Source organism: Cervus elaphus, chromosome 3 (genome assembly GCF_910594005.1).
Source record: "Cervus elaphus chromosome 3, mCerEla1.1, whole genome shotgun sequence".
NCBI classification, from domain to species: domain Eukaryota; kingdom Metazoa; phylum Chordata; class Mammalia; order Artiodactyla; family Cervidae; genus Cervus; species Cervus elaphus.
In genome coordinates this window covers 34,904,476-34,924,226 of record NC_057817.1, presented here as the reverse complement: position 1 = coordinate 34,924,226, position 19,751 = coordinate 34,904,476, and the positions used below count along the sequence as shown (strand labels likewise).

Genomic DNA, 19,751 nt, shown 5'->3' with positions numbered 1-19,751 from the left:
TTGAGATAGAAATAAAACTCCTTATTCCAGTCCTTCTTTCCTCTCCAGTCGCATGTCTGCACGTTAACCACATCAGCCTCCTTTCACAACATCCTATCTCCACACACAGAGCCTTTGCACATTAAATTCTCTCAGCCTGAACATTTCTTCCTTTTTCTCTTTACTGGTGTAATGCTATTTACTTATCAGATCTCAATTCAACATAATTTTCTAAAGGATGCCTTCTCTGATCTCCATGCTAGATGAATTTCACTCACTACAGGTACTTTATCAACATCTCACTGCTGCAACAGTGTACTGCATACTTGATTATAAGATGATTAATGTCTGTCTCCCCAACTTGATTATTAGGTTCACAAGGGCAGAGACAAATCTTATTTTGTTCATCACTCTATCTCCAGTGTCAAGCAGAAACTAATTCGTAGGCGGTACCTAATAACTATTTTTCAAAGGAATGAAAATTATAAAGAGAGAGCTACAGCAGCAAGACATATAATTTCACCTTTATTTCACACAATTTCCATATGCATAGAGCAACCATCCACATATTACTATTTCTAGGATTACTCCAAGCTCTCCAGCTCCTAAACTCATTCTTGGGCATATGGTAAACTCAGCCAGGAGAGTTAATCCAATTCCATTCCACATTCAGCTGACTGTCTCCCCCCGCCTCACCTGCTCCAAGCCCTACAGCATTTAAAAATCCTGGTCCGAAGGGACATTAATAGATGAAATAAATCAGTGAACAAGTACAATGTTCATTTTGTTCTATACTAGACTACCCCCTCCCTCCTTCCCAACCAACAAATCAAAGTGACCTTTCTGAGATTCGGGGCCTGAGAAACGCTGGAGGTAGACTATAGGCATAAACACAAATGAGAAATTCTTAACACTGCTTGCTGTGAGATAAACTCATTTGTGATCAGAAAAGCACAAATTTTTATTGGTTTAAGGACATGACACTTACCCACTAGACAGTGTGAAAAGAATGTATTACCCACTGCTCTTTTATTCTCTTCCTCCAAATATAATAAAGAATTAGCTTCCCAAATCTAACAATAACAACTCCAGGGGAAAAAAAAAGTTCCTCTTTCATGTCTTCTTACAAATGATACCATAAACTATGAGGACCTAAAACTGGTCAAAAAGATCTGAATAGGTTGAAAAAAAGCTGAGAGAATATGCAAGTCCATCTGCATACACTCGGTTTTACACCATGAGGTATGTTTGTGCAGGCTCACTTAGCTCCTTTGGACCACCATCGTTGAAATAACCCCAGGAATCAAGTGACATAGAGCACAATTCTAAGGCATGGATTAATCACGGAATTTCTGCAAGAGAGAAAAGGGAATTCAAGCTGATGGAAAGTTTTGTTCTCAAGTTTTCTAATACTAGGTTGCTTTTATTAATCTTGTTCTTACAAGACCTAGAATAAAAAGACCAAAGACTTCAGTGTGGGGGTGGGGTGAGGGGGCACGAATAGTTTCAAGTTCAATGAAAACAGTTTAACATTAAGAAAGCACAATTCATCTTAGCATAACAACCGGACAAAACTAAAGCTAGATAACTTATGAGACTTCGAAAGTTACTAAAGGCCTAGGAAATCAGACTGATGTGGATTGTTCCACCAAAAATATTTAGGAAAGGACCTCATTTAATTTACAAAATGCAAAGAAAACTTCAAAAAGAAAAAAAAAATTGGGGGACTAAGGATAAAGAATTCTCCATGACCACAGACTTTCAAAAATTCCAGTCAATAATCCAGGTAGGTCTGGATCTTTTCGTAGACACTTAAAAGTTTGAATTCAAAGTACTTTTCCTGTTCTTTGCCAAAATCAAATAAAAATCCAACCAGAAGACATCTGCTTTTAAGATCTCTCTTTCTGAACTACCAGGATCAACAGTTTCTGTCCCGCATAGGAGATACTACAAAGCAATGAAAAGTTGTTTCCCATAACAGACAAGACACTTCATTTTAGTAATGAATAGAGTGGATAATTGACATTTGATCATTCTCTCCTTTTTACTGCATATAGAAATAAATGCTATATTGTATTTCCTAAGTATTTACATATCATTTTAACACATAATTGCTGCCTCTGGAACATCCTAAGTTTTTCTTACCTCTCTATTCATACTGATTTTATACTTCCATTAATGAAATATGTTACACATCCCATGAGGCAGTACAGGAGAAACACTGCATGTGCTCAATGGCAATGCTGCCACTTTACTGGCTATATTATCTTCAGCAAGTGAAGTAACCTCTCTGACCTTTCCTTTCCTCATCTGTAAATGGGAAACCATTATGAGAGGCAACAGGATGATTTATGTTAAATTTTCATACTCAGAAAATAATAAATGTCAGCTTAAAAAATAAATCCGGAAACATATATTCAGAGACCTTACTACATACTTGTTTTCCAAGACAGAAAAATGAAGCTCCACCAAGCATCTAAACAACCAGGAAAGCACAACCAATAATTAAATCTATGCTAATCAAAGTGTGTTCCCCAAAACAGCATCACCCACGAACTGGCTGAAAATGCAAACTCTCAGGCTGCACTCCAGAACGACTGAATCATCATTTTCATTTTAACAAGATCCCTAGGTGATTCATATTCCCATTAAAATTTGAGAAGCACTGAGCTAAGTGATGTATTCCTGTACACAGCCCTCACAGTTTGTTGAATTAAAATTCAGGTCTCCGCAAAAATTACGAATGTATGTACCACGGATCATCGGGGTCACTTGACAACAGTTACAATCATAAATATTATACCTGCATATGATCTGTTATGCTGTGGAGACATAAAATTCTCTTTCCTAAGTTGCTGAGTTTGTTGTATATGTGTTTGTGAGACATGCCTTTACAGTTTGAAATAATATTTATAATTGAGGGCCACGCTGAAGTCAGCCAGCCTAGAAATGTTTTTATACCAACAATGTAACTAAATTATAAAACAAACAATAAGGCCAAGATCTGAACATCAAATCCCAAAAACCTGGTGTTGCTCCAATTCCAGAGACCATACATCCAGTTCCTCAATAGAGGCAACATTCCAGCAACTGTGGTGAAGGGAGTGTAAATAGCAGCTGTTGCGATTTAGAAGCAAAATCTAGGCAAAGGTTCTAGAATATAATGTGGATAGAATATTTTCGTAGCAGGCCAAGGGATTATAGCAACCATTCCAAAGAAGAGATATTTTACAAGTTTATAATTTTCTGAGTTGAATGCAGCTCTATTCTTACCACCACCAACTCCAGTAACAACTTTTAAAGCAATTTCATATGATTTCATATGTATTTTTAATAGTGAAATAGTTTTGAATTAAGGGCATTTGTACAAAAAGAAAGGCACCTGAATTGTACTTTATCACAAGCGTCTCTAAACTGAAAGAGAATTCCTTACTGACCCTTCCTCACACGGAACTCTAATATCATTGTGTTTTCTAAATCTAATTTTTAATCGATACTAATTTTACACAGTCTGTAAATATGTGCCAGGGGGCACAGGCCACACACAGTATTCAAGGCATCCACTGGAGAGGCTGAGGCGGCTGAGTTGCTGCTTTGTCCTTCCTCTTGGGGTTGGTGGGAGTTGTGGCTTTGTTCTCCAATGGGCACTCTGACGTCTACTTCCCTCTATTATGCAGCTGGTCTTCCTGACTTACTACTTTCAACATAACTGTTTAAATCAACTGGTAAGATGCTTTAAATTGCATATACCTTATTTTTCCCTATTCTGATTTCAAACTGCTCTTTTGTTTGATCTCTTCTCAGAAGAAAATAAGCTCATTTTTAAAACAATTACCTAACAACACAGTAGATAAGAAGCTGCATTTTCTGCCTAAGATAAGTGTTTTTTCTTCTCTCTTAAATTGTGTCTCATATGAATGATATCCAGATTATGGATCTTTTGCTTTGGTATAAATCTGAAATCCTCTCACTTGTTTCAAAGCCTTATACTACTAAGAAGGACGAGCTTTCCAATCACCTAAAGAGTCCCATTTTTATTCTCCTAGAGCTGTGCTAGACAGTTTGATTTAATTATTATTACAGACAAATTTGCATAAAGCTTTCTTCTGAAGAGTTTTAGGCCATTTAAGCAATGTCATTAGATGGGCAGGGACATTCTTTTGAGAAAATGTAATGGGGCATGAAAAATAATAAAATCCACAAAATACATTTATTCAAGAACCTTAATAATGAAGAGAAATTACAATTCAGAGTGAAGAACTAGAGGTTGAGTATTCTCTATTATTTTAAAATAAAACATGATTAAATAGGCACAGTATAATGCCTCAAAATCAGAGGGCTGTACCTGCGTTATGTCTTCTGGAAAACCACTTTCATTTCAGGAAAAATAAGTAAATTCAATATATTCTCATGCTATCTACAGAATTTACCAAAGATGTAGAATGGCAATTAATTTTATCAGCTCACCAGAGAATGTTGTCTGTGGTAAAACAATAAAGTTCAGGCTTTTATAGACTATCTTTCATGGAGGAATCTCCCATGAATTGATATTACCTTGTCAAGGTTGCTTGGGAAAAAGAAAAACGTCCCTGATGCTCTTTTTAAAGAACTCATGACACTCAGAGAAAAGCGGTGTTTTCAGTTTTCCCTCAGCGCTGCCACCAAGTGCTCCTTACTAGAAGGGAAAAACAGGCGGCACCAGCTTTTTGTAATTCAGAGCAAGAAAATAACTTTAGCACAAGAGCTGGCAATATTCAAAAGTGCCACAGTCTCTGACCCAGCAATGCCACTCTCAGCAATTTACCATATAAAGGGGTAAAAAAGTACTCCAAGATTATACATGTGTGACATCCCACAATATTGATTTTCATAAGAAAAACAGCAAAAACAGATTGAAGACAATCAAGATATCCTTTGAGGGGGAAGAAATTACATTGTGATAAATTATACAGCGGAGTACTATGCAGCCATTTTTAAACGTTTGTTGATAAGGAAACATCTCCAAGATCAAAGTACAGGAAGATGTATGACATCATTTACTGTACATGAAAAGCCTACACATGCATATGTGAGTGGACTCATCGAAAATTCTCTGGATTGACATGCGAGGACTAGAAGCTCAGCGGTGGGGGGAGCAGGGCGATTTTTACTTTTTATGTTACATCTTTTTAGATGGATTGAATATTTACTGTATGCATCATTATTTTAGTTAAGACATTAAAAGTGTTGTGGTAGGATTAGGAAGAGAGAATGAGTCACACATCTCAGGACTGTGGAGTAGAGAACACAGCAGCAAATTGCTATGACATTGCCATCATCCTGTAATCCTGCCCTCTATTTCCCTGGCATGTCAGCTCTGCTGGCTGACTACTTAACAAAAGATTTTTCATTTTTTCTAAAGATCATTAAAATGTATCATGTGGTGTCTCAGAAGTCATTAATCTGAAGGCTATATTGTTAATTATTCTTGCTTACTAATATATTGCCAGTTCAGTATTTTTTCCACTGATGTGACATTTATCAGTTTTTAAAATGTCTAAAAGATAGCAGGATGCCAAACACTTGTTTGAAGAGTTTATGAAAAAATATCAGCACAAAATTAATGATGGTGTTCAGGAAGCCTACAGGATTATCTTTATTAAAGAGAAATGAGATCTCTCTTTAATAAAACTTAGCTATTTGTCTTTAGTGAAAATATTTCCTATCACAAGCTCAATGACCTTAACTAAGTATTACACAAGTGAACTATTTTTTTGCCCATTTTTCACACATACCTGTATAATTAGGAAAGGGTATTAATTCCATGATTTAGTCAATACTATTTTAAATATTAAATTCAGGTAATTTTGATGAGAAAAGACAATTCAAACCAAGGCCATGCACATGATTTATAGCAACACCATTAGCACTAAGCTCTTTCAACTGTTTGCTGACATACTATTCCTTAATAACTACAGAGATTCAGGAAACTTTCCAAAAATATTGCATGTGATATGTAAAACAACACATCTTCCTCTTGATTGCTATTTCTACCTTTTTCGTTATTGCATAGATCCCCAAGTCAGCATTAGCATTCTGGTCACATAGCCCCTTCTGGTTCTAAAAAGAGAACTAATTTATAATTGTGTTCATGCATGAGAACCTCCAATGCATATTGCATATTTCCCATGCTTCCAGAATTACTTTAGACACAGCTAAGTTTATTGGTTATGTTGCTCCAAAATTATTTTCTCTTTTAATGTCACCTATATAAATTATGTGTTTCTTTTTTTTTTAAAGAACAAAGAGATTCTTGGTGAATTATATACCATTGCTTTTTTTCTCCTTCTCTTTATATTCACATGTTTAAAAGTCTCTGAGTCAGTTTCATTCCTGTCATTACTTTTTAAAAAAAAAAACCAAATTACTTGAGTGATAGTCATTTAGTCCCTACTTTGCTATTCACTTTAAGTGAGAGAGCTAGATCATCCATATTTGCATACTAATGTGAAAATAAAAGAATCAAACCACCCAACCTAACATCTCCTGCCAAAAAAAGAAAAAGAAAAATGATCTTTGGGGAAATGTTTGTGCTTATTTGTATTTAAAAATCTACTCTTATTTTCTATTATTTAAAATTAAGGAAATTGGTCCACAAATATATGAAAATTTGCTCACTTTCACTAGTTGTCAGGGAAATGCAAATTTGAAGTACAGTACAATATGATGTATAAATATAATTTATCATAATGCTTAAAATTAAAAAGACCAAGAATGTCAAGTGTGGGTGAGATTGTGGAGCAAATGGAATGTTTATACATTGTCAGTGGAAGCGCAAACTAGAAAGGTCACTTTGGGAAACTGGCAAAACAATTTTGCCAAAGTGTCAAACAGTTTTGTTGTAAAATAAAACGGCTTTACTGTGTTCCCAAACAATTCTAAGGTATATATCCATCCGGCACGCATGACACCAAAAACATGTACATCACGTTTACAGAAGGACATTTATAGAGTCAGAAACTGGAAACCACCTGACTCACTCTTCAATAACAGATTGGACTGTGATATAGTAACACAAATGGAACACACACAGCAATAAACATGAAAAATCAACATCTACATGCAAAAAATATGGATGCATCTTACAAACGTGAGTTTAAACAAAAGCCAAATACCAAAAAACACATAATGCATTGGTTCCAAGTGTCAACCCTGATCAAGGCCCACCCAAAATACTGAGGGAGGAATGGTCTTGAAGATAGTAGTACTGTATGTTAGAACAGAATTTGGGGAAAAAAATAACCTTGCATTACAAAATAGTTGATCTCAGAAAAGTCATTTAACCTCCCTAACTTCATTGTTCGTGTTTTACATTGCCCCTATTTACCTCAACAAAAGCAAACTGCAGTTCTGAAGATCTCTAGGTCCTGGGCAGTTTTAAGATCTATAACCAAATGAGATAGTTTCACTAGATTGAATAAAAATATAAATAAAAATATAAATGATTTTTTTTCATAAAAACAGGAATAATAGCTAACATTGTTCTAAGTGAAGTGAAGTGAAGTCGCTCAGTCGTATCCAATTCTTTGCGACCCCATGGACTGTAGCCTACCAGGATCCTCAGTCCATGGGATTTTCCAGGCAAGAAAACTGGAGTGGGTTGCCATTTCCTTCTCCAGGGGATCTTCCCGACCCAGGGATCGAACCTGGGTCTCCCGCATTGTAGGCAGACGCTTTACCGTCTGAGCCATTGTTCTAAGCACTTTACAACTCATTCAGTCCTTGCACCAACCCTTAGATATAACATCACAAATGAGGAAACTGAGACAGGGAGAGGTAAAGTAACTTGGCCAAAGCTGCACAGCTAATAAGCTAATAAGCAGGAGAGTCAGAACTCAAACCCAGAAAATCTAACTCTATAAGCCACATGCTTAACCACTCAATAGGAATGGTAAGTCCATTTTACCTAAACTGACAGTGTTTTAAGTTGAAAACTGTACGATGTCTAATCAACACAGAACACTGTATGGATCACAACAAACCGTGGAAAATTCTTCAAAGAGATGGAAACACCAGACCACCTGACTTGCTTCCTGAGAAATCTGTATGCAGGTCAAGAAGCAACAATTAGAACTGGACATAGAAAAACAGACTGGTTCCAAACTGGGAAAGGAGTATGTCAAGGCTGTATATTGGCACCCTGCTTATTTAACTTATATGCAGAGTACGTCATGAGAAATGCCAGGTTGAATGAAGCACAGGTTGGAATCAAGACTGCCGGGAGAAATATCAATAACCTCAGATATGCAGATACCACCCTTATGGCAGAAAGTGAAGAAGAACTAAAGAGCCTCTTGATGAAAGTGAAAGAGGAGAATGAAGAAGTTGGCTTCAAACTCAACATTCAAAAAACTAAGATCATGGCATCTGGTCCCATCACTTCATGGCAAATAGATGAGGTAACCATGGAAACAGTGAGAGACTTTATTTTCTTGGGCTCCAAAATCACCGCAGATGGTGACTGCAGCCATGTTATTAAAAAATGATTGCTCCTTGGAAGAAAAGGTATGACTTACATAGACAGCATATTAAAAAGCAGAGATATTACTTTACCAACAAAGGTCCATCTAGTCAAAGCTATGGTTTTTCCAGTAGTCATGCATGGATGTGAGAGTTGGACTATAAAGAAAGCTGAGCGCAGAAGAATTGATGCTTTTGAAGTATGGTGTTGGAGAAGACTCTTGAGAGTCCCTTGGACTGCAAGGAGACCCAACCAGATCCTAAAGGAAATCAGTCCTGAATATTCACTGGAAGGACTGATGTTAAAGTGGAAACTCCAATACTTGGGCCACCTGATGCGAAGAACTGACTCATTGGAAAAGACCCTGATGCTGGGAAAGATTGAGGGCAGGAGGAGAAGGGGACGACAGAGCATGAGATGGTTGGATGGCATCACTGACTCGATGTACGTGAGCCTTTGTAAGTTCTGGGGGTTGGTGATGGACAGGGAGGCCTGGTGTGCTGCAGTCCATGTGGTCATAAAGAGTCAGACATGACTGAGTGACTGAACTGAACTGATTATGTATTCAACTCTGATTTTATTCAACCAAAACAATTATTATAATTTATTCATATAGATATGTCATCTGAGAAAAAACCAAATAAAATAACTATGGCTACAAGCAAGCACCAACCAATTTTGATGGTCACATTCACATTTCCTGTATTTGTTGCCTTTCTAGAAATGGAGAGGAAATCTGCCTTCCCAATTATTGTTTATTAAAACATAGCCTTTTCTGCAAAAGACATTACGTTAGTTCTCATTTGCTTCTGCTTCTCTGTATTCATGAATCACCTTGCTGTGAAGCAGTACTCTGTATTCAAACTTGATTCTACAGTCCACCGAAATAAAATAAATGAATGCACAAAATAGTTTAAATTTTTTTCTAAGTTCAGTGATTTTAGCAGCTTTCTATCTCCTAGAATTGTAATGGATTATTTTCTGATAATTTTTTAAGTGGATTGAGATTTTATGTACTTGTAATTAGTTTGACCTCATCCTATTTTAAATTTAATGTCACCCAAAATGTTTACTAATATACACAGTTACATTTACTGTACAAATGTACAGTTACATTTTCTAGAGCTTCCTTGAATTTGTGTCAATCTTACTATTGACTAGTTGAGAGCCTGTGACTGGAATAAACAGTATGGCGGTGGTGGCTGAAAGGGGAGAAGATAAGTGGCCAAAGGCAAACTGCTTACTTTGTAACTTCACCTAGACTTAGCCAGGACCCTAATGGCCTTTGTATGGTAAGCTCAGTTTCCAGTCGATGAAGGTAGATAACGGAGATTAATTAGAGAGGATGCTTTTAAAGAGGGAAGTAGGCTGGCAAAGCATGGCACTTTCAGACAGAATTTCTCTGGAACATCTAACTAGAAGTGTCTTCTTGGACAAGTCATGTAATCCTGCTAATTAGGAAGATGGAGATAATGCCTACTTTATACAGTTGTTATAAAGATCGACTGGGGAGCAAAGGACGTGCCTTCCAACCTGAGGAAGAGATATGACTTTGTTATAGTTGTGATTAGTAACATGTTAATGGCTTGGCATCGATGCAGTCCTGTCTTTGGATTTCATCCTAACTCCACCATGGAGGGGAATAAAAGTTAAGCCCCTTTGCTTATGTAGATTCAAATAAGGATCTGTGACAGGCTTGGTTCTCTCTGACTTCTCTCCCAAAATAACAACCTTCCTACTATTCAACAGTATTTATATTTGGATAAAGGGCTAGAGCTGAAGTTACAGAGGAAACATATAGAGCAGGCTACAAAACAGGGCTGCCCAGTGTTGCACAAACAACTTTGGTTAAGCAAGGCCGAAAGCATTAAATAAAGAACACCGAAAATGACTGGCCACATGTACTGGTGGTGTTCGTTTCAGTCTTGGCAGACTAACATTCAGTGTTAGGCTACATGTTTTACCTTCCAAAGGCTTTAGAAACAATAAATGATTCATCTCTTTAAACTGTTCTCACTAAAGAATGTATTTTGTTAATTCTATGTCATTAAAGAGGCTCTTGAGCAAAAGAGTTTTAAAGATTTATTGAGCGCACTGTGAAAGAGGAAGGCTATGGTTGTGTTCTGAAAAGTAAAACACATAGAATTCATATTCCACTGAAATTAAGTTCTCATAAATTATAACACTGATTCTACTGGGGAAATTAGTATAGGAAAATGATATTGTTCCCCTCATATATAACAGTAAAACACACACACACAGAACATCGTAGATCCACCTAACCATTGGCTTCTCCTACTTTTAGCACATATGAAAGTCTGAACTATGTAAACAAGTCAGCTAACTATTATTAAATTTATTTTAAGTATTATTTATCCTTTATAGAATATTTTTTTTGCAAAACTTTTCAGGAGAACATTTCCAGAAACATTTTGGTGACTGTTTTTAAATTTATGCATGTGGATATTGTTTAATTCCATTCATATGAAATACCCAGAATAAGAACAGAAAGTAGATTAGTGGTTGCCAGGGAGTAGCAGAAGAGGGAAGGACAGAACGATTCTTAATGGTTAGAGGGTATCTTCCTGGAACAACGAAAATGTTCTGGAATTAGGTAGTGGTGATGGTTGAACAACCTTATAGACATACTAAAATATATTGAATTGTACACTTTTTAAAGGATAAATTATATCATGTATAAATTTACTCAATAGGAAGTTATGTATTTCTATTTTCTAAATGAAAAAATTTGTGCATGTGGAGACACAATCCTAAATTATCTCTAATATTTACCATATGACCTAAATACTTATTTCTCTTAGGAAAAAACTCTATGGGTATTTACTAAAAATAGCATGCCAGCTCAATATTGGGACACAAATTCTCTATATTCCATGGCACTCATATCACTGAACATGACCAAAAAGACAGTCACTTAGTCATTATTTTTCAGCAATATGAAATGAAAGACTCAAATTCTAGTGACACTGTGGTCCTCTCACTGGTCACTCATTTGCAGCTTTCACTATTTTATATAGGAAATCCAACTGATTTCCAATCACTAACACCAGTCTGCCAGAAGCACTTTGCATTAATGAATTTAAAAATATTTTACCATTTCATTAAGTCTATCTAACTACATTATTTTGAAGAAGATTTCAAGCATAGTCTGATTTAATAGGCAGCTTAATGTTGGTAACAGAGACAAGTGGTAAAATCAGAACTAAAATTTACAACTTCTGACTAATTCATCTATCATGATGGTTCATTATTTCAATCAGCCTGTTTCTAATAAAATCAATATCACTTAATGCAAATCTATCACATTCACAGGTAACAATATAGAAGTATCAGTGGAAAAGAGAAAAGAAAGAAAAGCAAAAACTGATTCCTACTACTGTCATGTTACCAATATAAAGTCCTATAGAGGACCCTTCTTCTTTCTACCTCCAAGCATCTACAAAGAAAACTGCAGAATGTTGGTACAAGCTTTTCATTATTAATACAACTTCAAGGAAGAACCCAGATTACCCCTCACCAGGGAAATTAGCTAGTGACACATATATAACCCTTCCTGGTTCATACACTAGGTTAATACACTAGATGACGAGGTTAATACACTCTCATGAAATGGATTGGTTCAAAGTAAAGTTTAACAAAATTAAATATAAATAAGCTCCTGGGGGAATTAAATCAGTGAACTATGAAGTGACTTCCTGATTTTTCTCTAATAACTTGTCACTCTCACCAGAAGGAGCACCCTACGTAGGGAAGAGTGAGGTAAGGCAATGTCAGCAGAGCAAGGTAAGCATAAAAAACCCTGGAAAAAGTAGCTCCTACTTTTCTCCCCTCTTCTTCCCTCTTCCTTACTCTTCCTCTCTTTCTATCTTGTGTGTACACACATGTGTAAGATTAGATGGCACTTATGTAGCCTTATCTGAGCTTTCCCGACAGCTCAGACAGTAAAGAATCCACCTGCAATGTAGGAGACCCAGGTTCGATCCCTGGGTTGGGAAGATCCCATGGAGAAGGGAATGGCAGTATTACTGGCTGGAGAATTCCATGGACAGAGGAGTTTGGCAGGCTACAGTCCATAGGGTCACAGAGAGTCAGACACAATTGACTGACTAACACTAACTCTACATACCCCTATATATTCTACAAATTTTATGACAACCCAGGTTTCATATGATACTATTTCTTGGCTTTTTAAAAAAGGCTAAGTTTCAACTGTTACTTTTAACAAGGACTTGAGGCAACTGTTAAAGTATAAATAATACAGATGCAATGTTTTCTGTTATTAAATAAATTGCATAGAATCCATTTAATGATAGCTATGGATTCAAAGAGCGTTTTCAGACATCGAAAGTGAACTGTATACAACAGATGCTAAAAGTCAGGCAGCTTCTTCATTCAGTGGCATGAGCATCTTTTTGTGAATTAAGACCATGGCCATCCACACTGGACAATTATTCTATAACCATGTGCACTTCTGTGGTTTGGACTGATAGTGAGTTTTGTATAGGTCAATTTATATCATGGATTTTCTTGGTTATCTTGGCTGAGTGTGGACTATTCTTAACCTAATTGGGAGGTATTTGTATCAAGCACTGTTAATTAGAGAAATGTCTTCTACTAAGTTGATTATATATCTTTGCTACTAATGTCACTAAACAGAATAGATTCCTCAAAGAAAAATTTTCTTGCTAGAATACAAGTACAACATTTTTAAGTGGAAAAGAACTGCCCAACGAAAATACAGAAGGGATTCCTCCTATTTTCATCATTTCTAAAAGCTATTTAGCTTACCCAGATTAAACCAATGATGGGTGAATATTTATTAATACAAAGCTTTAGTTTTGCCAAGAAAGTATTCACCACAAAAGTTATGCTTACATTTGCATTCCTTACAGCACTTGCCATCCACGTATGCGAGAGCCGACTTGAGGGGGCAGTCAGGATTTGGGCAAATCAGAGTTTCACACTGGATGGTTCCATTCTGAGAAGAAAACAGTATTTTAAAGAATTTCCAAGTTGCAGTTGGTAGTTTTCAAGTATTTTTTAAGCTGTTTCTTAAATTTTAAATTCTTCACGTAAAATGTCATAAGTATCACTATTCTCTTTGGTAAAACCATAATTTTACAGTAAAATTACAGTAAAATCCAAATACAGAGACCCACAGTAACACAAGTTGGGTCATCACACAGGTGGTGGTTGACCCTATCTTCTGCTCAGCAACTAAGCTAGAGGTCTCACCTCCTACTGTGAGGTGATGAGGACAGGGGTTGAAGGAAGGACACCAGCGGCAGGGAAACAGCAGGCTGAGAGCCAGCCTGGGGTACTCCTGTCTCCCCAGATGACTCACAAAATGAGCATCAACAGACAATATTTCTGGAATAGCAGCTGCCATGCTGGAGACCCAGTTTCAGGATGCAAAAATCCTCACAGGGATATTTGAGCTCAAACACACCACCACTGTGAACGGACACTGACGATCATCATAAGAGGTACCAACCTAAAGGGTACCTCAGGGAATTTGATTCCTGAAGGTCACCCAGAACACCCAGGTAGTTTAGTTGCTTTTCTAGTCTTTTCCCCAAAAATGACTATGACTTCACCACACTACATCTTGTATCTTACTCAATTTGATTTTTGGCACCCATTTTACAAGTTGTGAAGGTTTTACTCTATTTGTGAAATGTAATTTTGGTAGGAATACGTTTCCAAATAGAAATCAGACAAAGCCTGCACACACACACGCACATGGACCATTATTTCACCACTAACTTTGACCTTCTTAACATCATGATGTCCCACTTTTGAGTAAACTAGATGAACTTGGGAAAAAATGTTTTAGACCTCTGACTTCTTTACAGCCAACCAGTTCTCACAAATAGTCCATGTGGAGTTTAAAAGTTCAAAACCAAACTCATTTTGAACTTTTCTTTGAAAATGAACTTCTATGTTTGAAATAATAACACACTAACCATTCTACCTTCCATCTTGGGACTTCCCTGGTGGCTCAGAGGGTAGTGTCTGCCTACAATGTGGGAGACCTGGGTTCGATCCCTGGGTTGGGAAGATCCTTTGGAGAAGGAAATGGCAATGCACTCCAGTACTCTTGCCTGGAAAATCCATGGATGGAGGAGCCTGGTAGGCTACAGTCCATGGGGTTGCAAAGAGTCAGACACAACTGAGCAACTAGACTTTCTAACCATTCTACCTAATTAGTGAACAATTCAAGAAATCATATTTATTTAAACGTTATAGTTTATATTCCACTGTATTAGTAAATTTTTAAAGCTTATTTAGACTCCATTATTTATTTATACAGCCAAATCTGGTCACAGTATTTCCTGTTGCATTTCATTTAGTTTTATCAAAATGCATTAATAAAAACATGGAAAAGTTAAGGATAACAGGATAGAATCCTCTGGGAATCCTTTTACTGACCCAATTTAAATCATTAACTTCACATGTGGACAATAAACTTAAAACTTTATAGCATTCTTAAACCACAATAATCTTTATAAGCTAGAAAGTGTCTTTAATAATGCAATACACGGTTCTTTAGATTTGACTGGGTTTGCTGGCTCTTTAGTGTTGTGTTTTGAGGAAATGGGTCTTGAAATTTTCATGATGACATTGGTTTAATACATTTTTAAAGAGTAGGGGCATCTGAGTTCTATTAGTCTGAACTCCAGCAGAAGCCATACCAGGCATGTGCAGTTCTTACAGCCGTCTGTCCACGACTCGAATTCTCGGTAGGTGGTTCCCTTCATGGTGCAAGTCCTTTCACAGTAGCACTGGTCCAATCTATTCATTCGCTGCTCGGCTCGAGACAGCTGTGGTACAAAGGAAGGGGTTTGTATTGTTCAGCATTCCAGCGACGCAGAAAGGCAAAACACTCCAACAGGCATCTGACCGCTTTTTGGGTGAATAGCACTAACGATGGCTATGCTCATCAACTATCTATTATAAATATACTTAAGGCTTTAATTTATTTTTTCATATTTGTTTCCATTATGGTTTATGACAGGATATTGAATATAGTTCCCTGCGCCATACAGTAGGACCTTATTGTTTATCCATTCTGTATATTATATAATAGTTTGCATCTGCTAATCCCAAACTCCCAATCCATGCCTCCCTCACCCACCTCTGCCTTGGCAGCCACAAGTCTGTTCTCAATTTCTGTAAGTCTTTTTCTGTTTCATAGATAAGTTCATTTCTGTCATATTTTAGGTTCCACATATAAGTGAAATCATATGGTATTTGTCTTTCTTTCTGACTTACTTCGCTTAGTATGATAATCTGTAGGTTCACCCATGTTGTTGCAAATGACTTAAGCCTTTAATTTAAAAGAAAGGATTTTTCTCCTCTTCTTGTAGTAAATTTGCCTCCTGCCTTTGTGAGTGTGGTGGAGTGGGGTCGGGGGGAGGCTTCCCTTGTGGCTCAGCTGGTAAATAATCCTCCCGCAATGCGGGAGACCTGGCTTCAATCCCTGGGTTGGGAAGATCCCCTGGAGAAGGGAAAGGCAGCCCGCTCCAGTATTCTGGCCTGGAGAATTCCATGGACTGTATAGTCCATGGGGTCGCAAAGAGTCGGATACGACTGAGTGACTTTCACTTCACTCTGCGTGTGGGGTGTAGGGGAGCAGAGCAAAATATGCTATATGACTTATGATAAAACAGAAAAGAAGTCTAAGTCAAAATCACATCATACACAATACAGAGAAGCATTTTCCATTTTTAAAAATGTTTAATTTCATGGCTATGTTTGCTCAAGTGCAAACGTAAATTTTAGACTTTACATTTGTCAGCAACAAATCATCCATATACAATATAACTTCTGGGTCATCAGTATCTGCTATGCAACATGACAACAGCCTGGTGAAACTACAGGTAAATTTGACACATGGTTAAGACAGCCAGTGATTCTACAATGGTAACACAATGGTAGAAAGCTTTTGTGGGACCATTTCCCTGACATAATTCTAAGGTCCATATTGTTTACAATGTCCTCTTGCCTCCTTCCTTGCAAAAAAAAAACCTAAATAATAATAAAAACTAAATTAAACAATAAATCCTATTGTAGTAAGCAGTGTAAAAACCAAGTAATCTGCCTCATTCTTGATTTACTGAGTCATTTGTTTTACAGATGGCTTGGGTTTGAATATTTATAAGCCCCTTCCTTGAGCAGGAATTTTGATTCAGTTCAGGGGACAAGAAAAATCTCAAAGGTGAACAACTGTGGTTATAAAAGAAACTGTAGGAAACCTCAAGGATCTGAGCTCCACTCCCCCACACTCTATTTCTAAGGAGCTTTTACCTTGGCTGATGTTTTGGCTAAAATGTCCTGCAGTTCCATGATTTTCTGCACGAGTCCATGAAAGTCATTGCACGTTGGACAGGCTAGAATCACAAACACCGCATCGGTCAAGTTATATTTATAAGGAGTTCAATCTGGTTAAGTCTATGTTGACAACTAATATATGAGAACTCCAATTGCAAACTGACATTTTGGACAAAATTAAGCAAGAAGCACACTTTTCATTACATAGTGAGAGAACTAATGGACTTACTGCGATTGAGATCTGGGCACTGAGCAATAAATCCTTGGGGCATGACAAGTAATTGCACATCTTGCATTATGCCCTGTGTGTGAAAAATTTTGAAAAAGATGTATTACTTTCATCTACCCAAATTATGTTCAATAGTCAAGTTCATGAAGGGAAACATTACAGGATAGACTCACCGAAGTCCCTGAAAAAAATATTTTGAATACATGGCTTTGACTTCAAACCAAAGGGAAAGAAAAACATCAGGCAAAATAGATGATTGCCCATGTACTTTCTTATTGATAATATTTTTAAACCCTTAAGATTAAATGTCAAGATATAATTAAGAGGCAATAGTCATGTGTTTGGGGAAGCTATTTTTAGTTAGCCTGAAGAAATGCTCGAAAATGACCTTTAAAAATCAACCTGAAAATCACTTCAGGTTTCAGCAACAGTAAAACTGATATCAATTTTGAGTTAACTACAATCATCAAGAAGAAAAGAGAAAAACTAAGTCACAAGAACAATACTTATTTGAGTATTTCTCATTTCTCGGTTGGTTCTTTTAAAGTGAATTCTTCAATTTAAAAAGGACAAGATGTTTATTAAACAGCTACAGCAAGACTGAGTAATGAGTCCTTGGGAATACAGAAAGTTTAGCATGAAATTTTTTAAAATGCCAACTTGAAATTACATATTTTACATAGAAGTTCACATCACATGTTTATATGTGAAATTTACATTCATCCTTCCTCATTAAGATATAATTAGCTTCCAGTTCACAAGATTCTCAAAGCAATAGCCAAAAGGTATCGACCTCATCAGACACTCAATACGTCCCTTTCATTCATCACTACATTTTCTTCCTTCATCATCTTTATATATTTTAACTAATATTTCACTTTCTCCCTTTGAAAAATGCAAACAGAATGTTTAATGACAGAGGTGACCAAGACCATAGTACCAATATATTATTAAGACAATTTTGATGTACCTGCAAAGATTTACCAGTCAAATCCTTGCCTATATATCTTCTACATATTTAATCAGATTAATAGCATGGTACAAAAAGAGTGTCAGTTTAAATTATAAATATTTAAGTATACTGCATAGCAACTGTTGTATCTATTGTTTGTTTGGGGTTTGGATTAGGGAAGCAACCTGTATATAACAATCTCCTATCATCCGAAATCATCAAAATGAAAGCAAGGCTACCATGTACAGTTCTATGGTTGGTGCAATGCCCAACTCTAGAGAATTACACAAAACTGATGTGTGAGAAGGTTTCTGAGGCCACATTGGGCTCCAGGGGAAAGACTGCCATGATTAAATAGAAGGGACACTTGATACCTGTAGCTCAAATTTGCTATCCTTTATATGTGGAAAAAGTGGAGAAGGAAATGGCAACCCACTCCAGTATTCTTGCCTGGAGAATCCCTTGGATAGAGGAAGCTGGTGGGCCACACACAGTCCAGAGGGTTGCAAAGAGTTGGACACGACTGAGTGACTTAGCACACCACGGGGGAAAAGAGTACTGATTTTTCAAGATTTGCAAACACGGGATCAAGTCCCCATGACTGCTTTTGGACAAGTTACTTAACCTCTCTGAACAGCTTTATGCATGTGTAAAAGAGATTTTTTTTAAAAGGCCCTGCAACAAGACTAAGATTCAATGAAATAACATATTCAAAGCACCTGGTTTCCAGATAACAGTTTAAGTAAGTTTTAAAAACACCTGTTTTTAAAAAAAAGGTATTTATTTATTTATCTTGCTGCTTCGGGTCCTGGTTGCTGCGTTTGGGCTTCTCTCTAGTTGTGGTGCTCGGGCTTAGCTGCCCCACAGTGTATGGGATCTCCGTTCCATGACCAGGGATGGCACCCTATGTCCCCTGCACTGGAAGATGGATTCTTAACACTGGACTACCACAGAAGTCAGGAAAGGTCAAAAGGAGACACCACATGTCCCACCTCCTCACTGGAATCCATCTTGGTTGAGTAACGCATGTGCCACCAGGAAAGACCCTGAGTCAGAATGATTGGCCAGAGACAACCAAGAAACTAATCCCATCACCATAAAACCCAAAACTGTGAGCCATGTGGATTCCCTTACGCTCATGCTCTCTGCCAGGGCAACTCTTCTCAGTAAAGTCTCTTGCATTGTCAGCAAAAAAAATATTCTTTAATAAAGTAAATGAAAACATCTTTTGAGGTTTACAAATCTTTCTTAGAATACAATTTTCAAACTACTTGTACCTTCTCTACCTAGGAATCCATAAGTTAGACACATCACTTATCATCTTTTAATAAATAACTTCTGTATGATAGGTAGTGTCAGAATCATTGGAGGAAAATGATGACACTATGAGCTGGCAGTCAAGCAATTTTCTGAACCTTATTTCCTCATCCTTAAAATACAGAGTTAAATGGGATGTCCATTAGCTGCTGTGATGCAATTCTATGGAGTATATCTCTAAATAGACAACAAGAAAAAGATATCAATTATAACTGCTTTCTAGATTTGATAGATTTGTGCACATATTAATATATGTACTCCTTTCTCATTTTCAGAAGTACAAGGAGACTATGAATAATGAATATTGAAAAGTTTTAAACCTCTATTATTAACATCCCTGTAAAAGTATCATCAAAGGTTATATTTCAAAATTGGAGAGTTTATTTGTATATAAACATTTTAGATTTTTATTACTTTGA

The 19,751-nt window shown here is 36.8% G+C and overlaps 1 protein-coding gene across 4 annotated transcripts in view; it reads right to left on the bottom strand.

The window, feature by feature from the left end:
- NELL2 (neural EGFL like 2) overlaps positions 1–19,751 on the bottom strand; it is a 437,534-nt gene that overhangs the window by 262,675 nt on the left and 155,108 nt on the right. For all 4 annotated transcript variants that reach the window (XM_043886426.1, XM_043886435.1, XM_043886442.1 and 1 more), the window contains 4 exons: positions 17,064–17,136; positions 16,811–16,893; positions 15,196–15,324; positions 13,376–13,478 (listed from right to left, as the gene is read on the bottom strand). In XM_043886426.1, coding sequence (XP_043742361.1) covers positions 13,376–13,478; positions 15,196–15,324; positions 16,811–16,893; positions 17,064–17,136 — 388 coding nt within the window. The remainder of the gene's footprint in view (positions 1–13,375; positions 13,479–15,195; positions 15,325–16,810; positions 16,894–17,063; positions 17,137–19,751) is intronic.